The following is a 19478-nucleotide window of genomic DNA, read 5'->3' on the forward strand; positions in this document are numbered from 1 at the left end:
GGGAGGACCCCGGTCAGGTCGAAACGGCCCCGGTGTGGTAGGGACGACCCCGGTGAGGTTGAAACAGCCCCCGTGAGGTCGGGACGACCCCAGTCAGGTTGAAACAGCCCCGGTGTGGTAGGGACAACCCCAGTGAAGTTGAAACGGCCCCCGTGAGGTAGGGACGACACCAGGGGTTGAAACGGCCCCCGTGAGGTAGGGACGACCCCGGTCAAGTCGAAACGGCCCCGGTGTGGTAGGGACAACCCCGGTCAGGTTGAAACGGCCCCGGTGTGGTAGGGACGACCCCGGTGAGGTTGAAACGGCCCCCGTGAGGTAGGGACGGCCCCGGTCAGGTCGAAACGGCCCCGGTGTGGTAGGGACAACCCCGGTCAGGTTGAAACGGCCCCGGTGTGGTAGGGACAACCCCGGTGAGGTTGAAACAGCCCTGGTGAGGTCGGGACGGCCCCAGTGTGGTTGAAACGGCCCCCGTGAGGTAGGAACGACCCCGGTGAGGTTGAAACAGCCCCCATGAGGTAGGGACGACCCCGGTCTGGTAGGGACAACCCCGGTCAGGTCGAAACGGCCCCGGTGTGGTAGGGACAACCCCGGTCAGGTTGAAACGGCCCCGGTGTGGTAGGGACGACCCCGGTGAGGTTGAAACGGCCCTGGTGAGGCTCAGACGGCCCTGGTGAGGTTGAGACTACTCCAGTGAGGTTGGGACAAATAAAGGGGACCAGTATGGACTGATGAACAGGGGTAGATACAGAAGCAGAGCAACATTGAACAGAATGTTAAACTACAGTGGGAAGCCTGGGGAGGGTTGGGGGGGGGGGGGATTAAGAAACCAACTGAAGGACTTATATGCATGCTTATAAGAGTAACCAATGGACACAAGACACGGGGCGGGGGGTGCGGGGGGTAGGGGCCGGGGGAATGTCAAGGGGGGGAAAAAAGGAGACATATGTAATACTCTTTGTAATACTTTAAGAAATAAAAATTATTAAAATATAAAAAAATAAATTAAAAAAAATAAAAAAAAAGACAAAAAAAAAAAAAAAAAAAAAAAAAAAAAAAAAAAAAAGAATTTTTTAATCTATTATTTTCATGTTGAGAATTAAGTTTTATGCTAAATAGGTTTGGGAAGTTGCTCACATAGCCTGGGTTATTTCTGGTAGGAAAGATTTGGGCTATTTATTCACCTTCATTTTCTATCTGGATTTCATATGTGCTTCAGATATTTAACCAGTTCATTGAAATTTCTAAGTATAAAAATGCATAGTTTGGTTTTTTAAGGGACTGTGCCTTAGATTATTGTTTATGAAAAGTTTTGAGAGACCAACATATAAAAATGTAAAAAAATATACTATAGGATTTAAACATCAGTAAAACTTCTCTATTTTTAGCATGATGATGGAGAGTGTTCATTGTTTTCTTAGAATTTTGTGGAATATATGTATGGCCTTCAAGATCAAGATAGAAGAGTGTGTGTGTGTGTGTGTGTTTCAAACATTTCTTGAGTCTGAGATAGGCCAGACTCAAGAAATGTTTTAAGAATTTTGTTTTTAAGACAACCATAAGTAAAAGCAGATACTAATTACTCCATTTTATTGATTTATTTGTTTGTTTATTTGCTTGTTTTAATCCTCCCCCAGGATATTTTTTCCATTGCTTTTCAGAGAGAATGCAAGGGAGGGAGAGAGGGAAGGAGCGGGAGAGAGAAACATCCATGTGAGACACACTGATTGGTTGCCTCCCACATGAGCCCAAATCAGGCCAGGGATCGAGCCTCCTACCCAGGTACGTGCCTTTGACCAGGAATCAACCCTCAACCCTTGGGTGTGTAGGCTAACCCCCTAACCACTGAGCTCACTGGCCAGGGCTAATTTCTTTATTTTAAAAGTGAAGAAACTGAGTATATCTCCCCAAGGCTATATGGGTAATATATGACAGAGGCAATATTTAATCCTACATCAGCCCTTGTTCTGCTATTTAAAAGAGAAAATAAAATAAATAAGAAAAACTAACTACTTTGGATTTCTAAAATGTTATTACTATGTTGTTACATCTTAATGTAAGAATTTCTCCCTATGCTTCTACATTGTAAAGTATATTTGTATTTTTTCCTATAGTGCTTATGCCCTTAGAATAGCTTCATCTATTCAAAAAAAGATTCGTCAGAGAAGCTGGCCACCCATAAGTTGTTTCTCAACTTCCTGCATCTCAGCTATACAGCTTATAAGGAAGAAAAGAGTTACTCTATTCATTCAACCACCTATCCATCTCACCTGTTATGTGCCAGGCACTGTGCTAGGCATAATATCTTAAAGTAGTGTTGAACATTTTGGTGTATAGTTTAATTCATGAAAAATTAAAATGGTCACAGATCCCATTTTGTTTCATTGTTCAAATTGAAAACAACTTGGTTTCTTTTCAGGAAAAAAGCATTTATATGTGTCAGTATAATGTAAGTGTGTGTGTGTGTGTGCGTGTGTGTGTGTTCCTTAATGTTATTTTCCCCATCTCTTCATTCTCTTCCTTTGCTCCTCATCCCATGATCGCAGACAGGTTCCTTGAACTCCTTTGGTTCTGCAGAGTTTTGTGTTGTCTAAAGTCCCTGGCTTCTGTTTTCTACAAGCCTGAGCTTTTGGTGGGTGATGCTTGGATAGGAGAAGGAGGAGGGGTGAAGAAAAGAGAGAGAGAGAGAGAGAAGAGGGGAGGGGAGGAGAGGAGAAGGGGAGGGGAGGAGAGGGGAGGGGAGAGGAGAGTAAAGAGAGAGAAACATCAATTTATTGTTCCACTTATTTATGCATTTATTGGTTGATTATTATATGTGCTCTTACCTAGGATAAAACCTACAACCTTTGCATATGGGGGCAACACTCTAATCAACTGAGCTTCCAGGCCAAAGCCATGTGGATACTCTTGAGTGGCATTCATACCCTAGCAGACATTATTGTGTTATAGTCCATTAGGTTCTAATGAGGGAAAGAGAGCAAAGAGCAGTGTTTGAAATGAAAACTGGGAGTTGGAAGGATTGTTCAATACTTGTTATCCTATAGCCTGACCCTCTGTGCTCACACACTTGCCCACATCTACACTAATAAAAGAGAAACATGGTAATTAGCGTACGACTGCTACCCTTCCCATTGGCTAATCAGCATATCCTTATGCAAATTAACTGCCAGCTAAGATGGCGGCCAGCAGCCATGCACTGAAGCGAACAGGGAGGCTTGCTTGCTCCAGTGATGGCAGACTCCAAAGTTCCCCGCCTGACTTGCCGGCCTCTCAGCTGCAACTCTAAGCAACTATGTTGCAAATATAGAAGCTAAACAAAACCCCAGAAACCGGCTTTCAGTCAGCCAGGCTTCAGCCAGCCTGACCGCAACATTGTATCAATGTTTTCAGCAGCGAGGCCTCAGAGCTAAAGCTGGCCCAGAATAAAAAAAAAAGAAAAAAAGAAAAAAAAGGAGCGGTTGGGAGCTTCATTCACCCGCCAGCTGGAAAACAGCCGTCAGCCCCTCACCCAGACTGGCCAGGCACCCCAGTGGGGACCCCCACCCTGATCCAGGACACCCTTCAGGGCAAACCAGCCGGCCCCCACCCGTGCACCAGGCCTCTATTCTATATAGTAAAAGGGTAATATGCCTCCTGGCACCGGGATCAGCGGAGCAGCGAGGCCTCCCGGCACCGGGATCAGCATGACAGGGGGCAGCGCCCAAACCCCCGATCACCCTGCGGCTCTGTGTGTGACAGGGGGCGGGGCCACAACCTCCCTATCTGCCCTGCTCTGTTCATGACAGGGGAAGGCGCCCCAACCCCCTGATCAGCCCTGCTCTGTGCCTGATGGGGGGAGCTCCCCAACCCCCTGATCGCTCTGCAGCTCTGTGTGTGACAGAGGAAGGCGCCCCAACCCCCTAATCAGCCCTGCTCTGTGCCTGATTGGGGGGAGCTCCCCAATCCCCTGATCACCCTGCGGCTCTGTGTGTGACAGGGTGCGGCACCCCAAGCCCCCCCCCCCCCCCCCGGGCCCTGCTCTGTGTGTGACAGGGTGCAGCGCCCCAACCCCTTGATCCGCCCTGCTCTGTGTGTGACAGGGGGCGGTGCCCCAACTCCCCTATCGGCCCTACTCTGTGAGTGACAGGGGGGAGCTCCTCAACCCCCTGATGGGCCCTGCTCTGTGCATGACAGGGGGGAGCTCCTCATCCCCCTGATGGGCCCTGCTCTGTGCGTGACAGGGGGGGAGCTCCCCAACCCCCTGATCGACCCTGCTCTGTGTGTGACAGGGTACAGAGCCCCAACCCCCCTGATGGGCCCTGCCCTGTGAGTGACAGGGGGCAGCAACCCAACCCCCTGATGGGCCTTGCTCTGTGAGTGACGGGATGGCACCACAACCTCCCTATCGACCCTGCCTTGAGTGTGACAGGGGGCGGTGCCCCAACTCTCCAATCGGCCCTACCCTGAGCGTGACTGAGGGTGGCATCGCAACCTCCTGATCCGCCCTGCTCTGTGCATGACAGGGGGCAGCACCCCAACTCCCCAATCGGCCCTGCTCTGAGCCCGACCAGGGGCTGCACCTAGGGATTGGGCCTGCCCTCTGCCACCCGGGAGCAGGCCTAAGCCAGAAGGTCGTTATCTCCCGAGGGGTCCCAGACTGCAAGAGGGCACAGGCTGGGCTGGGGGACCCCCCCCCCCCCGAGTGCACAAATTTTGTGCACCAGGCCTCTAGTCCTATATAATAAAAGGCTAATATGCAAATCGACCGAATGGCAGAACGACCGGTCACTATGACGTGCACTGACCACCAGAGGACAGATGCTCAACGTAAGAGCTGCCCCCTGGTGGTCAGTGTGCTTCCACAGGAGCAGCGCTCCTGCTCAGCCAGATGCCCGGCTCACAGCTGGTGAGCGCAGCATTGGTGGTAGGAGCCTCTCCCACCTCCACAGCAGTGCTAAGGATGTCTAGGGAGCAGGCCTAAGCCATCAGTCGGACATCCCCCAAGGGCTCCTGCGAGTGCACGAATTTCGTGCACTGTGCCTCTAGTAATCATATAATTGCTCCTCCATTGGTGGCTCTTTGTATTTCTGTGGCTGAGGAGACTGAGTCATTTCTCAGAGACATCCAGTGAGTCATTTTGAATCTAATTTCTTGAGCTCTGATTTCCAATTTTATTTTGAATCCACACAGTCATGCTGTTTCAAAGGAGAAGATGGGGAAGAGGGAAGGGCTGACATATATTGAAGTAGTTATCTTGTCTGGCAACTGTGGTTGTGATTGACCTTTTTACCTACATTATTTTATTTGGTGTTAGATTCTCTTTGCTTAATTTCCACATTTGTAAGAGAGAGATAATTATAGTAAATCCAGGCAAAGCCTTTAGTGTAGTGCCTGGCAAGCGTTGGGCAAGTGTGGGCTGCCTCCTTGTCTTGATTCCTCTCAACAGTTCTACATGTTAAATTGTATGATCTCCACTTAAAAGATAAAGAAGTTAAAGTTTAAGTTAAATAACCAAATCTGATAGCTACTAAGAGGGAGGACTAGCATTTGAACCCAGGCTTGTCTGAATCCAAAGCTCATGCTCCTTTCAGAGAAGAGAAAATTATGTTCAGTAGACTTTGAGGATCTTTAATGCAGAACATCACTGACCTCTTTTCAAGTCGTGAAAAGGTAACCAAGGTTACTGAGCAAAGCTGGAGTCGGGCACACAGTTCTTTAAATATCACTCTCAGGGTTGTAATAGGTGCTTCATTGTCTGCCCTGTTACAAAACTAATGAAGGCGTCTGTCTCTTCTTTAAAATGGAGTAGCAGTTGGAGAAGCTTTTCATAAGAAACACTAGAGGCCAGGTGCACAAAATTCGTGCACTGAGGGGGGGGGGGTGTCCTTCAGTCCAGCCTGCACCCTCTCCAATCTGGGACCCCTCAGGGGATCGGGCCTAAACTGGCAGTCAGACATCCCTCTCACAATCTGGAACTGCTGGCTCTCAAACGCTCGCCTGCCTGCCTGCCTGCCTGATTACCCCTAACTGTTTCTGCCTGCCAGCCTGATCACCCCCTAACCGCTCCCCTGCCAGCCTGATCGATGCCTAACTGCTCTTCTGCCAGCCCGATTGCCCCCAACTGCCCTCTCCTGCTGACCCAGGAGCCCCCAACTGCCCTCCTTTGCCGGCCATCTTGTGGTGGCCATCTTGTGCGAGGGTATTATGGTCAATTTGCATATTACCTCTTTATTATATAGGATGCTGACCAGGACTGAGTCGATGGTCTTGGCCCCATTGCAGAGTGTATGGTGGGAACCCCGTGCCATAATCAGCACTCTGTTTTATACACAGCATCATTAGGGAGCCAGGAAATGCCAATATAATTACTTTCTTAATGACCACACATTTTTTTTGAATTTCAAAATATTTTAAGTAAATTTTCTATGGCAGGAAAAGAGTGCCTGCTCTCAGATTTGTATCGGTGAGGATCCCAGCTTTCTTACCCCAGTGTTTCTTTGGGATGTGTTAATATAACCACTTAAATGTTGCCATAACACACTAATGGAAGTTTGTAGACTTTTTATAGCAGGAGAATCAGTTTTTTTCCCCCAAGTATATTTTCACATATCATCCCAATATATAAAACAGATAACTGGGCTGTTTGGGGTGAGGTGAGGTGGGTGGGTGGGGTGAGGTGAGGTGGGTGGGTAGGGTCGGGTGAGGTGGGGTTGGTGGGTAGAGGATGTAGGGCTTTGCCCACTCAGTTTCCTCTTTACACCCTCCATGGTTTCTTGAAGCTCCCAAAAGGATTCTGGGGTTCCAGGGAACACACTGAAAACCACCGGCCTATTATAAAGGAATCAAGCCAGCTAAGAAAGGATTTGTGTCCTTTCTAATTATTTCATTTATTTATTTTGAGTTTTCTGAACTAGTCCCTTTTTAAAAAGTACTATTAGTAGTAAACCAGGCAGTCTTTGCCTTAGGGACATTCTCAGATTCATTGAAAGAGTAGTGAACATCTAGAGCAGTGGTTCTCAACCTTCTGGCCCTTTAAATACAGTTCCTCATGTTGTGACCCAACCATAAAATTATTTTCATTGCTACTTTATAACTGTAATGTTGCTACTGTTATGAATCGTAATGTAAATATCTGATATGCAGGATGGTCTTAGGCGACCCCTGTGAAAGGGTCATTCGACCGCCAAAGGGGTCATGACCCACAGGTTGAGAACCGCTGATCTAGAGAGTCCTAGGCTTGCAAGGGTCATATAAATGCTAAGTGGTGTTTAGTCTTTAAAATCCCAGCCTAAGGTGCTCAAAGCTGTGCTGAGTCTGTGTGTTTCCCTGAATTTTTAAAAACATTTCATTTGATCTATCTGTTCAAGTTTAAAATGTGTCAGATCTGTCGGGCTAACGATGTTTAAAGTCTAGCTTTATTTAGAACTGTGACAACGTGATTGTTTGGTGGTTAAGTGACTTCCTGTTCTTGAAAGCCTATTATTTAAGAATAATAGAATGCTTTCCAATAAAAAGAAAGAAGCCGGTTAGAAATAGCTTGGAGAAAACAGAAGTGATGATTCTCAACACACAGTCAGCTTTCAATAAATTGTTGTCTATTCTCACTTCCTTTAAATTAAATCTCTGAGCCTAAAAGAGAAACAGATTCTTTTAAATAATCTCACAAAGCTCATTAGGAAGGAAAAGATAACAGTTTATATAATGTGACAACTAGCTTTTATTTATTTTAAAATGGACACTGAGTGCCCCCTATTTGCCAGCAATTCTGGAGCTACCTTGAGCTTTCACCTAAAAGGGACCCTAGACATAAAGATGAACCTGCTATAAAACAGCCAGGCAAGGGTTCAGATTGAGATATAAACACGTTTTTTTGCATTCTAAATTATTCCTGAAGGTGTCCCCCTTTTTTGGCACTTTCTAACGAGGCTTTGAGGTCACTGTGCAATACCTTCAGAATCCTGAGTATCAGGTGGAATAATGTGGAACTCAGGACAAAAATAGTATAATGAACTGGCACTTGAACAAATAGAGACTGAGGTTATGCTGCTCAGCCCTCTCATGTCCTCAGTGACCTATAATTTCACTTTATTTTCTCTGCATCAAAAAAATACTGAGATCAAAGCAGCCTGTCCTGTAATACAAGGTGGGGTTATTCTGCTGCATGTGGAAAATAGAGAATTAAAGACAAGAGCAGTGAGTCCAACTGTTTGATTTTTTTTGTATTTATTTCTTATTCTCTTTAGACTATTTCTAAAACATATTTACTGTTTTGGGGTTTTTCCCCCCATTGCTTTTATAACACTGGTCCTCTGATTTCTCTGGGATAGTGCAGGGTGGAGCAAAAGTAGGTTTACAGTTGTGAGCACATGAAACACAGAGTTTATTCTTGTATTATTATTAATTTATGTATTCTTTTCCATATGAACAACTGTAAACCTACTTTTGCCCTCCCCTGAACAGTGAGCCAGCCCTCACAAATCTCTTTGCTATGCTGAATTGGGTGAATTACTCAGACTCTGTGGCTGATTTTTGGTCTTCCCGGGCAATTTGAGTGTCTTGACCCTTGCTTAGCTGTTATATGCATATGCATGTCCCTTCTGTTTTGTTTCCAGGTCTTTTTAGCTGAGTGCTTTTTGCAAAGCAAAATTATTGTTTTCCCTAATGCATGGTATCCAGCTACCCTGACCCATCTTAGCTGCCCAGTTCTGTTCACACAGCCCTTTCTGAGTCCGAATGCAATGTGGGTCCATTATTTGGGCTGCGTGAAATGTTTGCATTTGCATTCACACTCTCTCTCCTTCTGGTCAGTCTTTTTCTTTCTCTTTTTTAATCCTTGGTAGGATTAAATATTTCTATTGATTTTTGAGAGAGAGAGAGAGAGAGAGAGAGAGAATGAGAATGAGAGAGAAGGAAACATCGATGTGACAAAAACATTGATCGATTGCCTCCCATAAAGGCCTGGACCAGGGATTGAACTCGCAACCTAGGTATGTGCCCTGACTGGGAATTCAACCCATAACCTGCTTGGTGTATGGGACAATGCTCCAACCAACTGGGCTCCTTCTGGTCATTCTTACTCTACTCCTCAGAACATTTGGCTCCCTTTCTTATTCATGGACCTAATAGTAGAGCTGTTCTAGGCATGTACTTATCAAACATATTTTTATTTGAATATAAGGAAGGTGATGGCATCATTAACAAGTGACCTTATTTGGATGAGGAGTATGTTTGTGACATTGGTGCCTGTGGATAGAGAGACCGTGCTCCCATCTTGGCCGGACAGTGAGCTCTGGGATGACAGGGGCCATGCCTGTCGTGGCCAGCACTTGAGCCCAGTTCCTAGCCCAGCATGGTGTCTGGCCATAAATACTCTTCAAATTAATAGATTTTACAAAATTGATTAACTTCGGAACTTGGGGGTTGTTTTCTCTTAAAATAATGTAAGTTTGCATCACAGGATATTATATTTTGTTTCTAAAATTTGTCATGTAGTTAAAGCTGATAGATCAGCAACACGTTGAAATGCTGATGGACATGCGTCTCTTCGGTCTGTGGAATGTCTGTATTCTACAGTCTTCTTTCTGAGCATGTGGTCAGCTGAGCATTGTCTGACTTCAGCATTTCTAATCTCTGCTGAAGCACTTGAGAGCTTGGCAGGTAATAATGGTGCCTTAATACCACTTATTCTCTAACAATCAGATTGCCTTGACATACCAACTTCTCTTGAGCGCTCAGGTGGCATCAGCTCCAGGATGACTTTGACAGGTGTTTCTGGTGGGTAGCAATAAGGCTCCTTTCCCTTTTCCAGGTTATCTGAGCCCTCTACAATCAAATAGTTGGGGCTTTAATACCAGGCAGAACTTCTCAACCTTAGCACTGTTGACATTTTGTGCTGGGTAACTCTTTGTTGTGGGGGCTACTCTGTGCAGCGTGGGATGTTCAGCAGCATCCCAGGCCTCTACCCACTGGATACCACTAGCACTGCCCCAAATGATGAAAAGCGTGTCTAGGCAATGCCAGATGTCTCCAGGGTGACAGTTTGGTCCATTTGAGAACCCAGATGGAGAGGGCTTTATTGAACTGATTGTGCCAGCACAAGGAGGTAATACGGGAAGAAGATGACCTGGTAATTGTCTATCCTTGGCAGTTCTCATGGATGGATGAATGGATTCAACAATTCTCCCCAGTCTGAGCCGATCACCTAGAGGTGGATCTCAGTGTCCTCTTTAGCTCCCACCTTTATCCTTTATCTCATCCCAGTCTACCCTCTTAACAACCATTCCATAATTTTTAGACTTTAAAAAAATTATAGTTGATAGACAGTATTATAATAGATTAATGTATACAGTATAGTGACTGATCATTTATATACCTTAAAATGTGATCACCTCATTAAGTCTAGTAACCACCTGTCACTGTTCATACTTATCACAATATTACAAACTATATATAATCTCTCTTCTGCCTTCTTGTATTGATAAGGCTAATATAAGGTCCAGGGTCTACATTTGACAAACCAACATTTTTTTGTGGATCTGCTAAGTGTCAGCCACCCGCTAATGTTACATTATCTCATGTAACCCTCTCAGCCACCCTGAGAGAGAAGTTTTCTATACCTGTCTCACCGGTGAGAAAGCAGGAGTACAAATTCACATGGCTAAGTGGTAGAGTTTGGAATAGTAAGCAGGTCTTCTGACTTTGTTAAAATTCTGTTTTATCCTGTTGTTCAAATCCAACCAATGTCTGTTTGAAATTTAACCACTATGTACTTGAAAGTTTAATCAGTATTGACTTGAAACTGAGGAGCTCCCGGCTTGTGAATAAGAGTCGTGTTAGGAGAAACGTATATGCAAGGTCCTAGAACCATAGAAAAGGCAGATCTCAGATATCATTAGACAATGACCACTCTGAGGTCATCATTCGGTCTTTCAACAAAGAGTGTTGAGGGCTTACTCCACTCCAGGACCTCTGTACACCAGCCAAAACCAACAGGGTCCCTGCCCTTATGGAACTCACATCCTAATAGTATAAATATCTAATATGAAAGTAAATAAATGAATTGACAATATAATTACAGATTGTGATGAGTGCAGTGAAGGAAATGAGCAATGAGAGGAGATGGAGAATAATTGGGTGAGGGGGAATTTCTTTACATAGGGTGGTCAGGGAAGTTGTCTTTGATCTTGATAGTTCCCACAACACTGAACATACGGTGCTTCCTCAAAAAGTATGAGTACCTGTCCTTGAGTACCTGGCACAGAATAGGTATCCTTAGATCTTGGTTGTATGAAAAGACCATGATAATTTATAGTTCTGGAGGCCAGAAGTCATCAAGGTGTCAGCAAGACCATGTTCTTTTTGGAGGTTCTAGGGGAGAATTTACTTTTTTGCATTTTCTACCTTTGGAGGCTACCTGCATTCCTTGGCTTAGGGCCCTATCCTCTTTTGTCAAAGCCAGCAGTGTAGCATCTTCCAGTCTCTCTCTCTCCCTCAGATTTTGACCCTCCCACCTCCCTTTTATTTACTTTGGCCCACCCATATAATCCTGGATAATCTTCCGATTTTATAACCCTTGACTTAATCATGTCCACAAAGTCCCTTTTGCTGTAAAAGGTAATATATTCTCACACTCCAGGAATTAGGTCACCTTTGGGGCCATAATTCAGCCTATCACAGTAAACAATAAACTCTAATTTTATTTCCATACTCGCTTTATTTTACAGATGAAAAACTTGAGGTTAAAAAATTCTCTAAATTTACACATGTGGATACAGCTTTCTGGTCACCCTATCTCAGTGGTTGGCAAACTGCGGCTCGGCAAACTGTGGCTTGCGAGCCACATGCGGCTCTTTGGCCCCTTGAGTGTGGCTCTTCTACAAAATACCGACTTCTGCGCATAGGCTACGAAGTTTCCATCGCACTGTACGTGCGTGCCCGCACGTGGAATTTTGTGGTATTTTGTGGAAGAGCCACACTCAAGGGGTCAAAGAGCCGCAGTTTGCTGACCACGGCCCTATCTAAATGCATCTCTATTCTCTCTCTCTAAACTCTGTTCTTTTCTTTATCCCATTCTACATTTCTTTGATTACTTGTTTACAAGAAGACATATCACTTCTCTTCACCAAGGTACGGCTGTCACACAGCTCTGTACCTGACACAGTGTGCCCATCTCTAAAGACTTTTTGAATGAAAAAAGGAAGAGTCCTTTGTATACTTGGGTATATAGAACCCAGTATCCTATAAATTATTCTGTGCAGTGGCTTCTGACAGGTTACAAATCCTTCACTGTTTTTAAAGCATCAAAGGAAAACATGAACTTCAATATTGGTCCATAATCCGACCAATTGGTGAAGAAGGCACCGTTACCTGGCCCTGCACTTTGCCATGCACTAGTGCTGTCCTTCCAGCTCCAGTATGCTGCCAGGCTCTATGCGTTTGCACATGGTGTTCTGTATTCGGAACTCTGATGCACGGTGCTTCATGTATCCACATGTTAGCATCACCAGTCTTTGGGGAGAGCTTCTGAATGGCTCCCTTCATGATTTCAATCCATGATTAGAGAAGAAAGGCAGAAAATCTAACTGCATGTTTTATTACTGCATTGGGTTTTCTCTATTAGGCCTTAAGTAACAAAGGAGGAAGAAAAGGTATAGGTCATCTCCAGCACAGAGAGTGAGTTTTTAGAAGTCTTAAATAACAGTGCCTTATGCTAAACAACTAAGTGAAGGAAAGCTCAACACAACTCCTGTGCTCTGGAAGGCAAGTTATATTTATATTATTGCAGATAGTTTACTTTGCTTCACCTTGTCCTTGATCTCTTCTAATGAAGACACTGTTTAGACAAACTTGTTTTACATCTGACATTCTTTTCTCCTAGGAAATAAATACCTGTTGTTCGAGGTATTATTGAGACAATGAAAAAATATGATGTCAAAGGGAGATGTCTTCTCTTTGAATATTGCTTTTAAGAGCCTTAACCCCACTTGTAATATATTTACTTTGGTTCTAGTGGCCAAGGACGTCAATATTCTTTTTGATGAGTTAGAAGCTGTCAACAGTCCCTGCAAAGATGACGATTCTCTCCTTCACCCTGGAAACCTGACCAGTACTTCAGACGATGCTAGCAGACTGGAAGCAGGGGGAGAGGTAAGAGTGTGTGATTTCTTCAAAAGACAATTCCTGAGCCAGGCGAGCACCTATGAAGCATATTCCAAGGGACTGTTTAATGTAATCATCTCATTGAACTGTATGTTCCTGATAAACAAGGAGCAGGTCTTGTATTCTTTGCTACCTTCCATGGGTCTGGTACATTTCAGCACTTCTAAATCTACTTAGGCTCCAAACAAACTGTCCCTGAGTCAGGCAATTCCTATCTTATTCCTAAAGATGTTTTGTTTATACAAAGGAAGATTTTTAAAACATATCTTTTTATTGATTTCAGAGAGGAAGCGCGAGAGAGAGAGGGAAACATCAATGAGAGAGAATCATTGATTGGGCTGCCTCCTGCATGCCCCCCACTGGGGATCGAGCCCCCAACCTGGGCATGTGCTCTTGACCAGAGTCGAACTCAGGACCCTTAGGTCCTTAGGTTGATACTCAGTCCTCTGAGCCAAACCATCTAGAGCCAAAGAAAGATTCTTAAAACCACCTGTAATTTTTAGAAAATGTACATTCTGGGTGTCACTAACTAGTAAAATGTTAGCTTTACGAGGATGGATTTCCTTGTGTAACCCCCCAGCACCTAGAACAATGACACAAAATTCAGCAGCCCTCAATAGATTGTGTTGCCTCAAGCCTTTCTGAGTTTCCATTTGCCTCTGTAATCTGAAACTCATTGTAATTGCAAATAGACCTATCTGTTCATATGCCATTTTGGAAAAAGAGGTATTTTGTTAGAAGTATTCACTGTTGTTCAGGTTGGGTCACTATGGATTTAATATCTCCTTTATATATGCACTGGGTACAGGTAATAGGAACTCAGAATAGGTCATTTACGGCATATTCCTAATATTTTTGTTATTCCAGAGCCAGGTAGCCATGGAAAGGATGACAGAGAAAAATGTTTCCTTCCACCAGGTTTCCCAGGCTTTTCCCTGCAAGCACCACAGGCTATTACTATCCATGTATTTTACTTGTTTGTTTTTTAGGAAATACTTTTCTTTCTTAAAATATATTTTTTATTGATTTCAGAGAAGAAGTGAGAAGGAGAGAGAGAGATAGAAACATCAGTGATGAGAGAGAATCGTTGATAGGCTGCCTCCTGCACGCCCCCTATTGGGGATTGAGCCCACAATCCAGGCATGTGCCCTTGACTGGAATAGAACCCAGGACCCTTCAATCCACAGGCCAGCACTCTATCCACTGAGCCAAACCAGCTATGGCCATATATTTTATTTTTAAAGAAAAAACTCATTTTGTCATGTTCTTCATACAGATACTTTGTATGTCATGGTGTGGACTAATGGAGGGATCTTAAAAGAAACCTCAAAAAGCAACTCATCTCAATTTAGATGAGGAAGCAACCTCAGGGAGGTTAGGGCTTTGCTAACCCTCCCCCTGATCCCTTGCTGAAGCCCTGTTTTTGTTGTCCAGTGCTGAAGTGCTAACTCTGTAGGATAGTGCCCTTGCTTGGAAAATGAAGAAATTGTTTACTTGTCTACACTTCTGAGTACCTTTTAAGGCAAAAATAAAAAAAAATACTCAGAATTGGTCATTAAGTGTAAATGTCTATGGTAATGGACACTTACCTTCCTTCCTGGCTGGCATGCTCCTTTGGGATGAGGTTGCATGCGTGGCACTTGTGTGCAAGAATATGGATTTGCTATGGCATGTTTGCCTTCCTCATCCTGTCATTTGGAAACTGATGTATAATGTGGCCCAGAGAAAAGGTAGCTCCCCCATTTCCACTTGCTAGTTTACACACATGTTTCTGAACATCATCCTGAGAATCCTGGCCCCAGCCTGGGCCACCATACCTGATGGTCTCTTTCAATGTTGTTCATGATTGAAACACACCCATGACGTCTGGACAAAAATGACACCTACTATTTCTGGTTTTTAAGTTATGAAACATAATAAAATGAACACCATGAAATGCCACCCAACTTATAAATTGGAATGGTAGTTTTCAAATTATGGGGCAACCTAATTGTAAGTGACTAACTCCAGTTGTTTCCTGATGGAATGGAAAATTAATATTAGCGTGCATGCAAGTAGAAAAAATAGGTATTACTTTGTAAAACTTTTGTCTCAGATATTTTGTGTGTGTTTACAAATATCAGAAAGTAAAATGTTTTTCTGAATTTGGGCAAAAAAAATCAAGAAACATTGAACTAGAATATTGTTAAAGCTATCAAAGCAACTACAATTCCATCCTTTGACCCTACAAAAGGTATTATCTTCCTGAATGTTTGTTTGTTTTTTATTCTCTTTCTCTAAAATAGTTTTACCACATACACCTGTAGCCTTACCAACTTCTTTTTAAAGATTTATTTTATTTAGTGCTTTATAGAAAGTGGCATCATGCAGTATGAAGTCTTCGGTGACTTGGTTTTTTTCTGTCAATGCTGTTTTAAGATTTATGCTTATTACTGGATGCAACTACAGTTCATTCATGTTCAGGGCTGTATAAATACTCCACTGTATGAATAGTCTACAATTTATTTACCTATTTACTTTTTCATGGACATTAGCACCAATTCTAGTTTTTATTTTCTACTCTCATAAACAATGCTGCTCTGAATATTTATATGCATGTCTCCTTGCTTTATCAAAAATGTCTCTAGGGTTACATGTTATGCAAATGTTTAATTTTACAAGAGAATGCCAGTGTTTTCCGGAGTAAGTATATCCATTTTCACTCTCACTTATAGACTATGAGAATTCTCAGTTGCTATATATCCTTGCCAACATGTGGTATTGTTAGGTGTCCAACGTTTTTCCCAATTGACATAGTGCTTTTTTCCAATTTTTATTTTGTTTCTTTTGTTTACATGATTCCGTAATAAAAAATGTAATTTTTATAAAACACAAGAATAATGCGTTTCGTTTTAATTATTATTTAACATTACTCACCCAAGGCTCCATTTTATGAGTGTCTTAAGCTGGTCCTTTCTCTTTGTATGCAGACAGTGCGGGAAAAAACCAAATCAAATGGCCTTTACTTCAGAGATGGAAAGTGTCGAATTGACTACATTCTTGTGTACAGAAAATCCAACCCCCAGACGGAAAAGAGAGAAGTGTTTGAAAGAAATATTAGAGCAGAAGGATTGCAAATGGAGAAAGAGGTAAATAGTTGGCTTGGATGAGAAAAATATAAATATTCCACTATTCATATCAAGAGGCAATTTAAAAAATTAGTCATTATGTTAACTGAGTGTTTTATTTGGTCGGAGTTTGCCAATCCAGTGTTTGGGGAATGTTCCAGCAATTAGACTTTCACAACACAGTTTGCCTTGAGAGCATTTTAATGCCAAATGATTTCGTGAAAATCAAAATACTCTATTACCATGGACTCGATCGTTTCAAAGTGTTATAACTTACCTGACTGCCTTTATCTGCTTCTTCTATGTGAATGGGGTGTTCTGGTCTCATGGATTAAGGCCAGCTTTGCATAAAATACAGTCACCCCTCACGGGAGGCTGTTTTTACATTTGAAACATAATGAGCTTGGGCATCCTCACTCACCAGAAGAGACTGGCGGATTTGGCCCCAAACAGCTGGAACTTACAAAATGATTCCAGTTTTAAGAAACATTCTGGCTGTTTTTTATCATGTTCCTGGACTCAAGAGTTACCTCCCAGGATTCTCTCTTCCCCTTCTCTCCTTCCGCTCTGCATGGAGAGTTTTAAGGACTAATTTCGTGAGAAAGGTACAAGAGGTCCAGCCACCATGAGACTGTACTGTACCCAGAAATACTGTGTGCATGTGTAGAACTTGGTCCTGGGAGGTGGATTTATGAAACTCTTCCCTAAATATGGTGCAAAGATTATGGAGCTTTTCCTCGTCAATCAGAAGCACATCTTGGCAATTAAAATGTTTTGTTTCTGATTATTCTCCTCAAGACTGAGGAGAGAAATCTTTGAAATCAACATGCAGGTTTTTCCTTGTATGGTGCAGGTTGCGTGCTTCTCTTGGGACCCATCAGATAAAAGGGACTTTTCCAGATCTGTTAGACTGGTCTCAACTCTTGAGGATTGAAAAAACAAGCAGTGTTTTTCTAGAGTGTCTCCAGAAAGAGAGTTAGAAAAATGGCAAGATGAGTGTGGTCTTGGGGACTCGTTCTTAGGAAAGGAGCCAGATTGCCCAAAAGACTCAGTTGGAAGTGCCTCAGACAGGATGAAATATGCTCTTGTTTCCATTTTGTGTGGTTCTATCCCCATTGAACATGTCTTTGATGAATCTTGTTCTTTAAGTTCTTAGTGAGGCAACTGTCTAGTCTCTTTTCTTAACATTAATAGTGCATTAATTTATTTTAGCCTAAAATGTATTCTTTCATCTTTCATCTTACTGCTAAATTTCAGGATTTTTATATAAATAAATAAGAGCTCTGAATTGCCACATGATCCTACATAATGTCAGTCCTTTTTCCGATCCATTCTGACCCTTTCAAAACTTTGATTCCCATCAGTTAGCTTCATTTAATTAATGATTTATATTTTAAGTTTTATGACTATTTTCTCCATTCCTGGAATTTCTTCTATGTAGGTCTTTACAATGTCATTTCATGACTTATTAGTTAAAACTCAAAAAGCCTACTACGTTTTAAAATAATGCACATTACTAAAGAGATGACAAATCTCTTGCATGTCTCCTGAAATATCTAGACTACAGCATCCATCTATCATTTTGATGCCAAGCAGGCAGCTGGGAAGGATTATTCACCCTGTTTTATATACTGTAGTTGTGCTGACCATGGTGAGATGCTGGACTGCTTTCATGATTATGGTTGTATATAGGATAATTTTGTTTGGTTATAAGTCTTAAAAATTTTAATAGCTTGGTATTTATTTTAATGTATGCTAGGAAAAAAACACAGTAATTGGGAAAAGGGGTGATGTCACCATATGGCAAAACTTCATAAAAACATTCTAAGCATCTCTTCCTCCCCTTTGCTCCAGAGGTTCTATACTGAGCTGCAGCTTCTTTCTCCTTTATCTCACAGTCTTCTATCCACTATCGACAGCTAGAAAGAAACCTCCTTCCTAAGTAGCCTTTTCCACCGCCCAGTTCCTGTCTTTTTCTGCCACCCTTTGCTTAAGTGGCACAATTGGCTATAATCTTGCCTCTGGGCTCTGCTGTGCATCCTCAACGCCTTAGCCAGCTCAGCAAGAAGAAGAGCTTTGCCTTAGCCAGTTTGGCTCAGTTGTTAGAGCGTGGGCCCGGGGACCAAAGGTTCCTAGGTTTTTTTTTTTTTGGTTTTTTTTTTAATTTATTTTTATTTTTATTTTTCGCTAAAAGTATAAGGTTCCTAGGTTTGATTCCAGTCAAGGGCACAGACCTCAGTTGCTGGCTGGATCCCTGTTTCTGACCGAGGTGTATGGGAGGTAACCAATTGATGTGCTTCTCTCACATTGATGTTTCTCTGTGTCTCTCCCCCTCCCTTCCACTCTCTCTAAAAATCAATGAAAAAATACCCTCAGGTGAGGATTAACAAACAAACAAAAGATGAGGAGCCTTTGCAGGTTAGGAAGCAGCAGGAAATTATAGATAAATTAATTTTTCCCTGCCACAAATAATTACAACAATGCCCCTTGGTTGAACAATAAATCTGTACCTACATGGCATCATTAGAGTTAGAAACCATCAGAAGCACTCTTATTTAAGTCAAGTGTTGTATAAACAGCTGAGCAGGAGAGACCTAAAACAAAGAATTTGATTCAAGTGGAAAAGAAAAAAGAAAACCCAGGAATCCCTAAACTAGTACATCTGAAATGTTGACACTAAGTACATTTTATGAATTACCAGTGTCTTCTTCATGAGCTGTGTATCCTGATGTCCAAAAATGATGGAAAACATGTTATACAGGTGGGCAAAGACAGACTCTGTAGTTGAACAGTGTGACAATAAGATAATCCGTATCTCTTTTAACATTAAGTGTCAAGAAACACAGCCAGGAGAATCTATATTTCTTGATAAAAGCAAGGACATAGTCGCCTTTCATCTTTCTTAAAACCTTTGCCCCAGCCTGGTTGGTCAGCGGGTACGTTCTTGCTTTGGCACCCCGGGTCTTTGATAGTCTGTAACTCATATTAGCCAGAAGAAAGCAAAAGAACAGCAAAATTCTCAAAGTATTATTTCCAAGTGATTTGCTTCTTGGTGATATCTTATTTAAAGAGATTTCCCTTCCTAAAGGTACACACATATATGTTAATTCACATTTTCTGTTTTAGATATGTTCCATTTTTAATTTTTGAAATCATTATCATTAATACAATGTATCTTTTTCTTTATATAAGTAGTCAAATCATGGATAACTTTGAGTTATTTAGAATGTGTGCACA

General features: G+C 42.6%; 1 protein-coding gene across 6 annotated transcripts in view; it reads left to right on the plus strand.

Moving 5' to 3' along the window:
- Positions 1 to 19478, plus strand: part of ANO4 (anoctamin 4) — a 310025-nt gene that overhangs the window by 170406 nt on the left and 120141 nt on the right. For all 6 annotated transcript variants that reach the window (XM_070410904.1, XM_070410898.1, XM_070410903.1 and 3 more), the window contains 2 exons: positions 12986 to 13122; positions 16104 to 16262. In XM_070410904.1, the coding sequence (XP_070267005.1) occupies positions 12986 to 13122; positions 16104 to 16262 (296 nt within the window). The remainder of the gene's footprint in view (positions 1 to 12985; positions 13123 to 16103; positions 16263 to 19478) is intronic.

The sequence above is a fragment of the Myotis yumanensis genome, unplaced genomic scaffold (assembly GCF_028538775.1).
Source record: "Myotis yumanensis isolate MYYU_CA2020_CCGP unplaced genomic scaffold, mMyoYum1.0.hap1 SCAF_3, whole genome shotgun sequence".
In the NCBI taxonomy this organism is placed as follows: domain Eukaryota; kingdom Metazoa; phylum Chordata; class Mammalia; order Chiroptera; family Vespertilionidae; genus Myotis; species Myotis yumanensis.